Consider the following 10,644-nt stretch of genomic DNA (forward strand, 5'->3'; position numbering starts at 1 on the left):
TTCCCCTGTAACTTGATATTTTCCTATTTTCGTGTGGGGTCTCGGAAAGTAAAAAAAACGGCAGAGGCATTGGCAGATGGAGGGCCAAGTGTGGCTCCGTTAAATCTACGACGTGGTTATTATCCTACGGCGCTGAGATTGCCCCGATTGTTGTCCAAGCTCCTGGGAAGGTTCATGCTATGTGCCTGTCGTGTTTTGACTTAAAATTTTCCACGGCTACAATTCTATTGCAATACTCCTGCGAGAGTATTTAAACAAAATTTTTCGTGAATAGGGCAAGCATCGTAGAGCAACGGCGTATGCGAAGAGAAGATCGGAACTCTCATGCCGCTCCCTCTCCCCTCCTACTTCCTCTCATGCCGCTATTACCGCCGCAGTTATCAAAATTTCCATTTTCAATTAGTACTGAAAGAAGAAATTTCGATAACTGCCGAAATTCCAGGCATACGTCTGAAACACCGCGCGACAGTGTAAAAAAAAAGCCGTAAAATTTTCTTCTTCATAGCTTCGATACTCAAAATAGGGGTGCGTCTCTTACACACGCTTATACGGTAAGCTGCTGATCACGAGAGGTCATTCACCATACCAATATAAATACTCTACTGAATATTCCATTCTGAGTGAGGCAAACTCCAAGTGAGTTCCAACTGACTCATGGTTAACCTAGACCAACCTGGACCACATAGTTGTATTCTATTAAGCTGCAATTGAAATTAGAGGACATTTCTCTAGGATATCTTTAAAAAATTAACCTTTACCACAGAGCTAGCTATATTTCAGTCAATTCCAACGAGCCTATTGTGGAGTAGCATTTTAACTCAATGATGCTGCTAATGAAGAGGTGTTGTGTGTCAGGCAACTCAACATTTCAAAAATCAGTAGGGCATGTATCAGTAACCAGACATAGAGACAAGATTTAGATTTCATGGCTAGCATGAGCAATTTTGTTTGTGGCATTCTATTACTTTCTGGAGGCCTTCCAGTGGACCTGTAGTAACCACCATTAACCAGAAAGAGAGTCACAAGGTGATGGCTTTCCCACTTTTTATCAATATAGTCAGACAGAACAGGAACCAAGACATCACCATGCCTACCAAACACCTGCACCTCCACAACATCTCTATCAGCCATAACCCTGTAACATGTTAAGGTCAAAGGGAAGCAACAAATGAAAATGATATCCTATCCTCATTCACTTTCAACCCTCCCTCCCAATTACTGAAGAGTGTAGATGAGAAGTAGATGAGCTGCTGTCCCCCACAGAAAATATTTCACCTTCAAGCTCCTATCGCATTCAATTCCTTACGTTGAACAACAAATCCTCCCAGATTAAATGACAATAATAATGGGAAATTCTAAGGTACTCAAGAAAATTTGTGCTTAAAGAAGCAATTTAACCTGCAGAAGCATACTGTATGAAGCAGCCAAATATTGCATTCTCATCTGGAACTGGAAAAGTGACTCTGGAAATCCCACCTCAAACCGTAAGGTCAGAGGTGACACAATATTTTTTTCAGTTTAATAAAATTAACATATCAAATTGAAATGAAATTAGCATATCCAATTAAACACTGAACAATGAGAACACCTAATGAAGGATTGTTATCTAAACAAAAACAAAAAATAACATTAAATCACACACCTTCATTTTGTCGATCAAGCTGTTGGTTCCAAGAATGTTGTACAGCTTCTCTGGGTGCTTCTTAGCCCAATCACTGGCCCACGTCGTTTTGCCGCATGCAGGTAGCCCAACCATCATAATAGCCTGAGAAACAAGCCACCAATGCATCATCATTATCATAGGTTTCTAACACCCAAAATAATACTTCAAAAATAGCATCTTATGTTCTAACACACTGAGCTGAAATACATTCATAACCCACTGAACTACATGCTGCTATCTACTGAGTGACTATTATGCAATAATCCTAACTTCGACCAGCATCGGTCGGGAAACGTTGGGGCCACCCAAGAATTGACGCTGCGACATAGCCCAAAAGTTTTTAATCATAATCCTAATAGACTAACTGATTAAAAGCTGTAAACAACACAAAAAAAACAAGAAGCCATACCTCACAGTCTTCTCTTTTCTCTGGCCTTTTAGGTCCACGGACTCGAAGTGACGGATCAGCCTGTCCTATAGGCACATAAGTTGATCTCTCGGCATCAGGTCCAACCCATGGCTGAGGCTTTGTCTCTGCAGGCTTAACGTCTTCCTGTTTGATTGCAGGGCCAGATCCAAAGAAGCACTCAAAAGCACAATTTTTACTAAGAATATGAGGAAAAAGGGCCTTTCCTTCCAACTTCTCTTTTGGTACATCATATGCATAGCCTTGCCAAACTCCATTGATAGAAAAACTAATACGAGCAGGGTTGCTATCCATGTCCTATGAATGAGAAAAAAATAAGAATTATAAACTGAGAAATTTGCTAGGTGTTTATAGTGCAAACCTGATTGAAACCCCATTTTACTTTGCATACAAAAACACAAAATAAACAATGATAAATTAATTTAGTTAAATTAGTAGGAACTTAATTTTAATAACAGTCATATCAACTCAAAAAATAACTATTGAATTACTATTACAACAAAAACTTACCAAATAACAAGTCATTACATCTCCAACATCATAAGGTCTTCCATAATCTTTAAATGAACAATTAGTTGAAGCTTTCCCAGTCCCTCCGTAACCATAAGAAAGAGGTTCCTCACCTGCAAAGATAATCAGAATTCAGGAAAGAGCCATTTGGCTCATGGCTTTTTCTAAACATGACCCTGCCTGCTGTTTCCTGTTCAAAGAATTGGATATACTCCCAGTTCCATGTGTATATACTGTCCATGTTCTAGTAAATACTAAAAGAAATCTAATTTAATATGGTAAGAACTACGACAGTCACCATTATTTCACAACACAGATTGATCAGCTGCACGTCTCTTATGTACACTCTAGAAATAAAGGTGCTGGTCCAAATTGTATGGGCTACACATACAATTTGGGCCAGCAACTATACAATAATGCCAGCTGAGCTCAAGGGTCATAAAAGTGTAGCTGCGTTTAAGAATAACCTGATAAGGAATTTGAAATTAAAAATGTTTTACTCAATTGATATGGTTTCTAGAAATATTTAATCAGTTACTTACAAGTTGTTGATCATTGAATGTTTAACTTGACGTGTCCTATACCGGTGTAACTATTTTGCCATCCTGATTTCATGACATATAAAGCATCATTATTATTCTGTACTCTAATTACAAGAGGAAACACAAAGGGCAATTATAGCTACAAAATAACTATTGCGGACTCGAGTAGCAAGAGATAGAAAAGAAGGAAAGGTCGTTGGAAAATTCTGATGCAATTGTTTTAAGGCTTGTAGTAGCATAAAATTTTCAAAAATGAAATTTCAACTGCCACATTAATACATGCCATTTATAAATGATTTGCATTCTTAACTGTTTATAACTTACACAGTATACCATAACTAGGATAATAATTTTCAATTCAGGATAAAGGCTGTAGCCTAGTTATATAATCAAAAGTAGTTTAAGGGTCATCCGAAGTTAAAAAAATACAGCTCATGAACATTTGCAAATGATAGTTGATACATACCTAGTTGCATACTATTTTCCATAGTAGACCAACCAATACGCAGTACGTTTGGATTCGGTTCTTGCTCAGCCAAATGTGAAATATCACAGTTCTCAGTAATGCGGACCTCATAATAAACTTTTCCCCCAGTAACACCATGACTAGCACGAGCTCCAGCCCACACATAGGCAAAGCCTTCGTCATGCAAAGGAGTGGCAGCAACAAAACCTTTCTCTTTGCTGATGATGAGATGAAGGTCTGAATCATCTACAAAAATAGGCAAGACAATAATATATCAATCATACATTAAATACATCAAAATTCAACCCCAAAATACCATGTAGTGATAAATCAATGGAATCCTTCAAAATAGTATTTACTTGAATAATAATTCAATACGTCTGGAAGAAAACCATTTTGCATTGAAAAGAAATCAATTGGATTAAACAGCCCAAAGTAAATCCTGATAGCTTAAATGACATACTTACACCAATCAAGAAGAACAGAATTTTCGTCAAAGTCAGGCTCGTCATCAGGTTTCCGAGGTGGGGCCCCTCTGAAACTGATTAAAGAAACAGGTATTGCATAAATAGTCACGAAAAAAAGCTACCACCAAAAATAATCAATAAAAAATTAAAATGGCGAATGAAATGGTAAGCAAATAATAAATGGAAATGGAGAACAGATTTTTCAACTTTTGCACACAGGTCCTGCCATTTCATAATGATGCTAGGATAGATCCTGCTACATGGCCAAATTGTACAACTTTCAGCCTTTTAAAACGTATTAACAGAGGCAAAAATTGCCTTAGGATAGCTGTTTTAAACAACACTTCAGAACATAAATTTCACTGAAGAGCACTTATTATGCAATCATTTGTAAATATTTTGGACTTTCACATGCCGAGGATTTAAGCAGACGAAATTTAACATCCAGCATCAGACACTTGTAAACTGAATTGCACATTTATGCGCTGTTATTAAGCCAACATCTTGGATGCTCCAAAAGTGTCACAACTGCGTGTTATGCCAATGCATTAAGACTGTTCAAGGCTTAACTTTGGAAACCGTTCCACAAATCCAAAAGAAAGCTAAAATTTTGGGGATATAGATCCATATGAGCAATGGAATTACAACTTTTACAGCTTTATGGTTGAATAAAGAAGTTGATGGTTTGAGGCATCACTTTATGGAATTTACTAATAATGAATGAAAATTGAACTTTGTTTTTCCACATAAATATTCATTCAATCACACAGCTGTTTCGACTGTGTCATCCTCAGGCAAGGAGTACATTGATACATCGTCTTAAATACCTGAACCGTATGAACCAGAAGGAGTGGGGGGAGGAAATCAAGAGGTAGGGGGAAGTTGGGAGGGGAAGGGGTTGGGTCTTCCCCTGGTTGTAAAAGCCAAAGGGATGTGAGAGAATGGGGAGGTAGATAAGGTCGATGCACCCAAGCTGACTAACTGCAGTGAAAGGTGGGCAAAGGAGAGAGAGAGGAAAGAATTAAATAGGACATTAACAAAATACAGTACTACAAAAAACTGAGTACAAAATTTTCCATGCTTGTGAGCATTTTTTTTGTAAAAAAAAAAATTTGTACAAAAAATCTTGTACTCTGTTAATATCCTATTGTATTCTTCTCTCTCTCTCCCCTACCTCTTCCTCCTATGCTTATTCAATTTACTATCCATCAAGCCAAATTCAAAACCTTAATCTACTGTATGACAAAATTGTGCCATAAGTGGAACATTGTGGATGCCTTGAAATTTTAGAGTGTAATGCCATATAAATTTCCATTATTATTAAAGCTGCTGGACCAAATACCTCTGGTTCCTCTCCTCAGGTGAAGCAGAGCGTTGACGCTTTTGTCCTCTTACTGGGGTCTGTTCTAATTGAGTGTCATTCTCTTCCTTTGGTTTACCCCATCGAGTTGCTGACCTTCTGTCAGGCTTGGTTTCACTTTGAGCTGGAGTAGTCTCTTTCTTTACCTCTGCAGGCTCGGTTTTGACAGTGTCCTTTAAGAAAAAATAGTAAAAAGATACATGTTAGAATCGAATGAACCAAAATCCAGAATAAAAAAAAATAACCTCCAATTCCCCAATAATTAAATTGGAAGTATGCGTCACTCATTTTACTGATGATGGCAGAAAGAATAACTCTGAAAAGATGTTCACAAGATTTATTTTGTCAGCCAATAAATGTCTAAGCATCACAGATACAATACACATGACCGTCAGGGCCGGATTAACCCAAAGTTATGCTTTATGCACCTCTCCATTGAGCCCCCCCTCCCTGATTTTTATGATGAGGCATAGCCACTCGCATAAGGTAAGGTTAGGAAATAAAAGGAATAAACAGATATATGGCTGACAGCATAAGTTTATGCTTGAATTTAACGCAAGGAAAACATACACAATTCAATTTTTAAAAACAGCTTGGAGTTGAAACAGTTTAACTTGGCACATTTAAAGCCCTAGCAAAGAGGGCACCTGCAGGCAGATGGGACCCACATAATAAGCCTGCTGACGGGAATGCCCTTAGATGCGCCTCCAGTATAGATCATTGTCAGTTGCCTAACAGAAGGCAACCCTTGGACTACCACCCCCCTAGCCACGTGCCTATTTTGCCTTACAGTAAATTCAATCCCGATGACCGTGCCCATTAAATCACTATGCACAATTCAACTGAATTACTTTCCAACTTAAGAGCACAGATTCCGTGAAAGATCCATAACTTTAAAGCTTCATACAGGGAGAAGACTCAGTCTAAGAACAGGGCTGTCTGTAGTCATTGTAGGCAGTGTCCAGAGCTCACCAAGGCCGTGTGACGAAGGTTTAAGTTAATTGCTCTTGAATGCTGTTGATGGCACGAGCTTGATGATAAAGCTAAGAGTAATGACGGTGAAGGTAGGGGAAACCAGACTTCATTTAGGTGGAGACGATACTTGATATTTTCTGTGGAGAGAGGCTTCCCCCCACCTCCCAGCCCTCTGACGCTCTATCTTGGGAGGCAAGAGATAAAGGTGGAATGGAGAGTGGAGCGGAACAATGCATGAGATTCGTATTTTGAGTACATAGTATAAAAAATGCCATGCATGGCCTCATAGTTATTGAACAAGATTGAATTCGTCTAGCAAATCATCCTGATTTGTTCATGCATTACCAACAAATGCATTTAAAAAAATCAATATTGAGCTAATTTTCCATTTAAATTGGTGTAATTGAAAGACATGCGCAAAGTATTTTTGACAGAAGCACAGATTCACCTTTCGCAAATATTATGTCAAAAATGGGTGGTATAATACAGATCGGATGAAGATATTACGAATAGCGTCTTGGAAATGGTTTCTTCTGTCAAACATCCTTAACATGAATATAAAAAATATTCTTACACTCACCTTTACTGGTGTAGATGGATCAGCACTGGCTGCCTTATTGCTTGTTTCAGTTTCCATAGGTTCTTGTTTCACCTGAACCACATTCTCTGTTTTCACAGGTGTTTTTGAAGCTGGTATCACAGCATTTTCTTTCACCTCTGCCTCGTGATTGTCTCCAGGCTGGGCTTCAGTTGCGTTGTCACCCTTTTCCTGATGCTGCTCATCTTCTTCCTTCTTTTGAGAAATTATAATGTAATCACTTAAAATATATTTTGAGTACTCATAAACCTTAACTAATAAAGAGAAATAAGGTGGATGGTATAAGCTGGTTCAGCTAAGGGTTTTAATTATAGAAAGGACAACAATTACCCAAATCTGTGGGCATAAATCAACATCACAATAGGTTAACTTTAACAGTTATTGGTCAGTGGCATGAAATAAGAAAAATTCTGGTCAGGGCTATAGCCATTTTTTTAAAATACCTTTGAGATATGTTTTTCCTTATTTTATAATTTCTTATTAATCAGTATGTTTACATAAACTAACATATAAAACTTCAAATTTCCATTATCTTAAAAGTAAAATTTTTTTTGAAGTTATCCATCCCATTTTGCCATAGTCAAAGGTTTTCAAGAGCCAGTGCATCCCATGGGTTGTGAGTTTATAGGTTCAGATGCTCTTAGCGGATTATTTAAGTAAAATACAGCAGTTTATAAGAGGAGCTACTGGTTGTGAAATGCCATACTTGGGGCAGACTTCTTCATCCGCCTCAAGAATGCATATATATGCAGTCTCAGAAAAAGGATGCATGCATATATATGCCCATATTATAAAAACTCTGACATAAAAACAGTCTTAAATTTGGATATTCCATTAGATATTGGCCCATCAACAGGAGTACTACATAGGTAATGACAAAGTGGGAATGGAAAATGAACTATAATTCCATGATGCATAGTATCCAGTCAAGGATAACCTTGTTTGAACAAGTCAAACATTGTTAAGGCCTTTATACACGGGACACATACTTCCACCATCTGACGTATGCACAAAGGCACAGTCAAATTTAAGTGTTAAGCATTGAACTGATGGAATGCATGGACGTGAGATGTAAAATAGTCCGTTTTAATTTTGTTAGTGTATTAGTGCAATTCCATGCCATATTAGGAAAGAAATGCAGTTCTACCCAGCATAATTATGTGCCCTGTGTAAAATAGCCTTTAGGCAGAGTCCAATTGCATGCCGCAGTACGTCAATATATTTATTTAGAGTGTAGTCAACATAAATTGGTTACCGTACCATTCCTCAAGTCCCATATGACTGGCAAATAATATCACATTGGTATGCATCCATATAAAAATGGCACAAGACAAAGGGACAGATAAATATGAGGAATTATATCACGCGCTCAAAGGCAAATCCCAGCCCTGAAATCTCTATTACCAGAATATCAGCAATATTTATCTTGATGGGACATTTATTCCAAGAATAAAAATAATGCAACAACATGCATAGTCTGGTATTACTGGTGTACCCAAAAATAATTTAAACAAATCTTTACACATTACCTCTGCATTTCCCTCATCTTCATCAATAACTTCTTTCTTAGGAGATTTCTGTCCTTGGTCTTGCTCGTCTTCTGTTTGCTCTTCCTGAGATTGTTGTCCATGTGACTCCTCCCCTGACCCCTGAGCTTCATCGTCTGCCTTGGAAGCCTCTCCAATAGATTCTCTGGGTTGTTCCGAAGAGTCCCCTGAGCACAGAAAAAATACTTCATGAAATTTTTCTAAAAAACAAAATAACCTCCCGACTGCTCATTAGGCCAGTTTAAACGATACATTAACTTGTACGAGCTCATGTGCACTAGTTTTCACGTTTTGTAAAGAAGGGAAATGTACGCCTTCATGAAACAAATTAAACACAGGTTTTGTTTCACCTCCAAGCATTCATAGAAGATAGGCGGTCACAAGGGGCATATTCGCGATCAAAGTTACACACATTGAGGATTAGCATTGACTACTGGATTAGTCATTAAGTACAGTTTGCGGAAGTTTTGCAAAATCTGATAAATTACCTTTAATTCAAGGTTGCGCAATGTAACACTGTAAACATAAACCAATCATTTACACACATAGTTCTCGTTATAAGACGTAATAATGCCACAAGCCCAACTACTGCCTGCCCGTACTCCCCACCATGAAATTACGCGCCAAAAATAAGGAAAAACAATATTGAAGTAAACTTCGAATTTCATAAGCATTGCGATTTCCTATAAGATATTCTATGGAAATTACAATAATTTAACATTATAAAAGATTAAAAGTAGCACTTTTAACCTAATATATACTGATGCTATTAATCTCGGGAACACTGTAATGCATACATGATACCCGTCACAGGAAAAATGCACCACCCTGCATAACGACAAAATACTATACTCTATTATCTAAATAATGATAAATGAACGCCATTATGCTCGTTTTGTCATTGAATCCTTGACCTGTGCGGGCGCGAGTTGTTTACAAAGGGAAGACGCCTACGCTATTTCTGGTCGCAAGGCGATATTCTACCACAATTATTTCCATAATTTACTACCCGAACACTATGAAAATTACTTACCTCCCGTTTCCTGGGCCAAAGCATCTTTTAGCCTGTCGACCAACACAGCTTTGTTTCCTTTGGTATCCAACCCACGCGCAGACAATTCTGCGCGTAATTCCACAACTTTAAGTTTCGCTGGGTCAATGTCGGTCTTCATCTTGTTCTACCTGAATGCCAGTGTTAGTTATTAATTATACTTAACACAAATAATAATGATAATTCCGTCAGAAACGAAGAACGTGATGGTGAGCGTCGGCAAGGTACAGCGATGCGAAATGGCTACAGGAACACCATCTACCGCCAGTGAGAAAGAGCAGGTGATTGGTGAACAGTCGGCGTACCCCCCTCTCATAGCCAATCACAAGGCAGATTTCAATGTCCGTTTTTATTTAAGAATTGCAATATCCGTAATTTCCTCCTTATATTTAAACTAGCTAATCTTTCTCACTCTTGTCCTTGAATTAAACAATCAGTTTCACAGGAGTTGTAAAAGCTTTTGATAAAAAGCAGATACCACAAAGCGCTGATAGTTAAAGCAAAATTTGCTGAAATGAAGTCACCATGAATATAGATACCGGTGAAATCATCATAGATAATAAAATAAACGAAAAAACTGAAAACGTGAAGTGCGATAACAACATAGTGAAACAGCAGTTATATTATTGCACCGGCAAATTTCTGTAAAGAAATTCTAAGACATTCTACATTTTAATTCGAAATCCCTACGGTGAAGTATTAATTGGGGGTGCGTTCCGAATCACGCATCATGTGCATCGATGCGCATTAGGCCGTTCCGAATCAAGCATTGATGCGCATTGATGCGGCCAGCCCCCTCCAACTCGGCTGCTATGCCGTTGGTTGGCTGGTCCCAAAATCCTCCCACGTTATTCAATTTTTTTAGTTCGTTACAGAGTGGCGCTGCGAGCCTGTCGCGCGCCCAGTATCGCGTTGCTGTTACATTCATTTCAATGGTGAACCAGCGAAGCTCATCACTTGGAAGATGTGTTATATTGCTAAAAAGCTATTAAATTTGAAGATGGTTCGTGCATCGCGCTTTTGATATGTGTCTAATAA

At 38.2% G+C, this 10,644-nt stretch overlaps 1 protein-coding gene across 3 annotated transcripts in view; it reads right to left on the reverse strand.

Moving 5' to 3' along the window:
- Positions 1 to 9,879, reverse strand: part of LOC124167021 (heterogeneous nuclear ribonucleoprotein U-like protein 1) — a 56,399-nt gene extending 46,520 nt beyond the window's left edge. Inside the window, exons 1-9 of one of the 3 annotated variants that reach the window (XM_046544786.1) lie at positions 9,589 to 9,879; positions 8,538 to 8,722; positions 6,991 to 7,200; positions 5,418 to 5,608; positions 4,076 to 4,149; positions 3,609 to 3,854; positions 2,601 to 2,713; positions 2,073 to 2,387; positions 1,643 to 1,765 (exon numbers count right to left, since the gene is read on the reverse strand). In XM_046544786.1, the coding sequence (XP_046400742.1) occupies positions 1,643 to 1,765; positions 2,073 to 2,387; positions 2,601 to 2,713; positions 3,609 to 3,854; positions 4,076 to 4,149; positions 5,418 to 5,608; positions 6,991 to 7,200; positions 8,538 to 8,722; positions 9,589 to 9,727 (1,596 nt within the window). In that variant the 5' untranslated portion in view covers positions 9,728 to 9,879. Of the gene's footprint in view, positions 1 to 1,642; positions 1,766 to 2,072; positions 2,388 to 2,600; positions 2,714 to 3,608; positions 3,855 to 4,075; positions 4,150 to 5,417; positions 5,609 to 6,990; positions 7,204 to 8,537; positions 8,723 to 9,588 lie in introns of all 3 variants that reach the window. The other 2 variants (XM_046544785.1, XM_046544787.1) reach the window with 2 other exon arrangements.
- Positions 9,880 to 10,644: the final 765 nt, after the last annotated feature.

This window comes from Ischnura elegans, chromosome 10 (assembly GCF_921293095.1).
Source record: "Ischnura elegans chromosome 10, ioIscEleg1.1, whole genome shotgun sequence".
NCBI classification, from domain to species: Eukaryota; Metazoa; Arthropoda; class Insecta; order Odonata; family Coenagrionidae; genus Ischnura; species Ischnura elegans.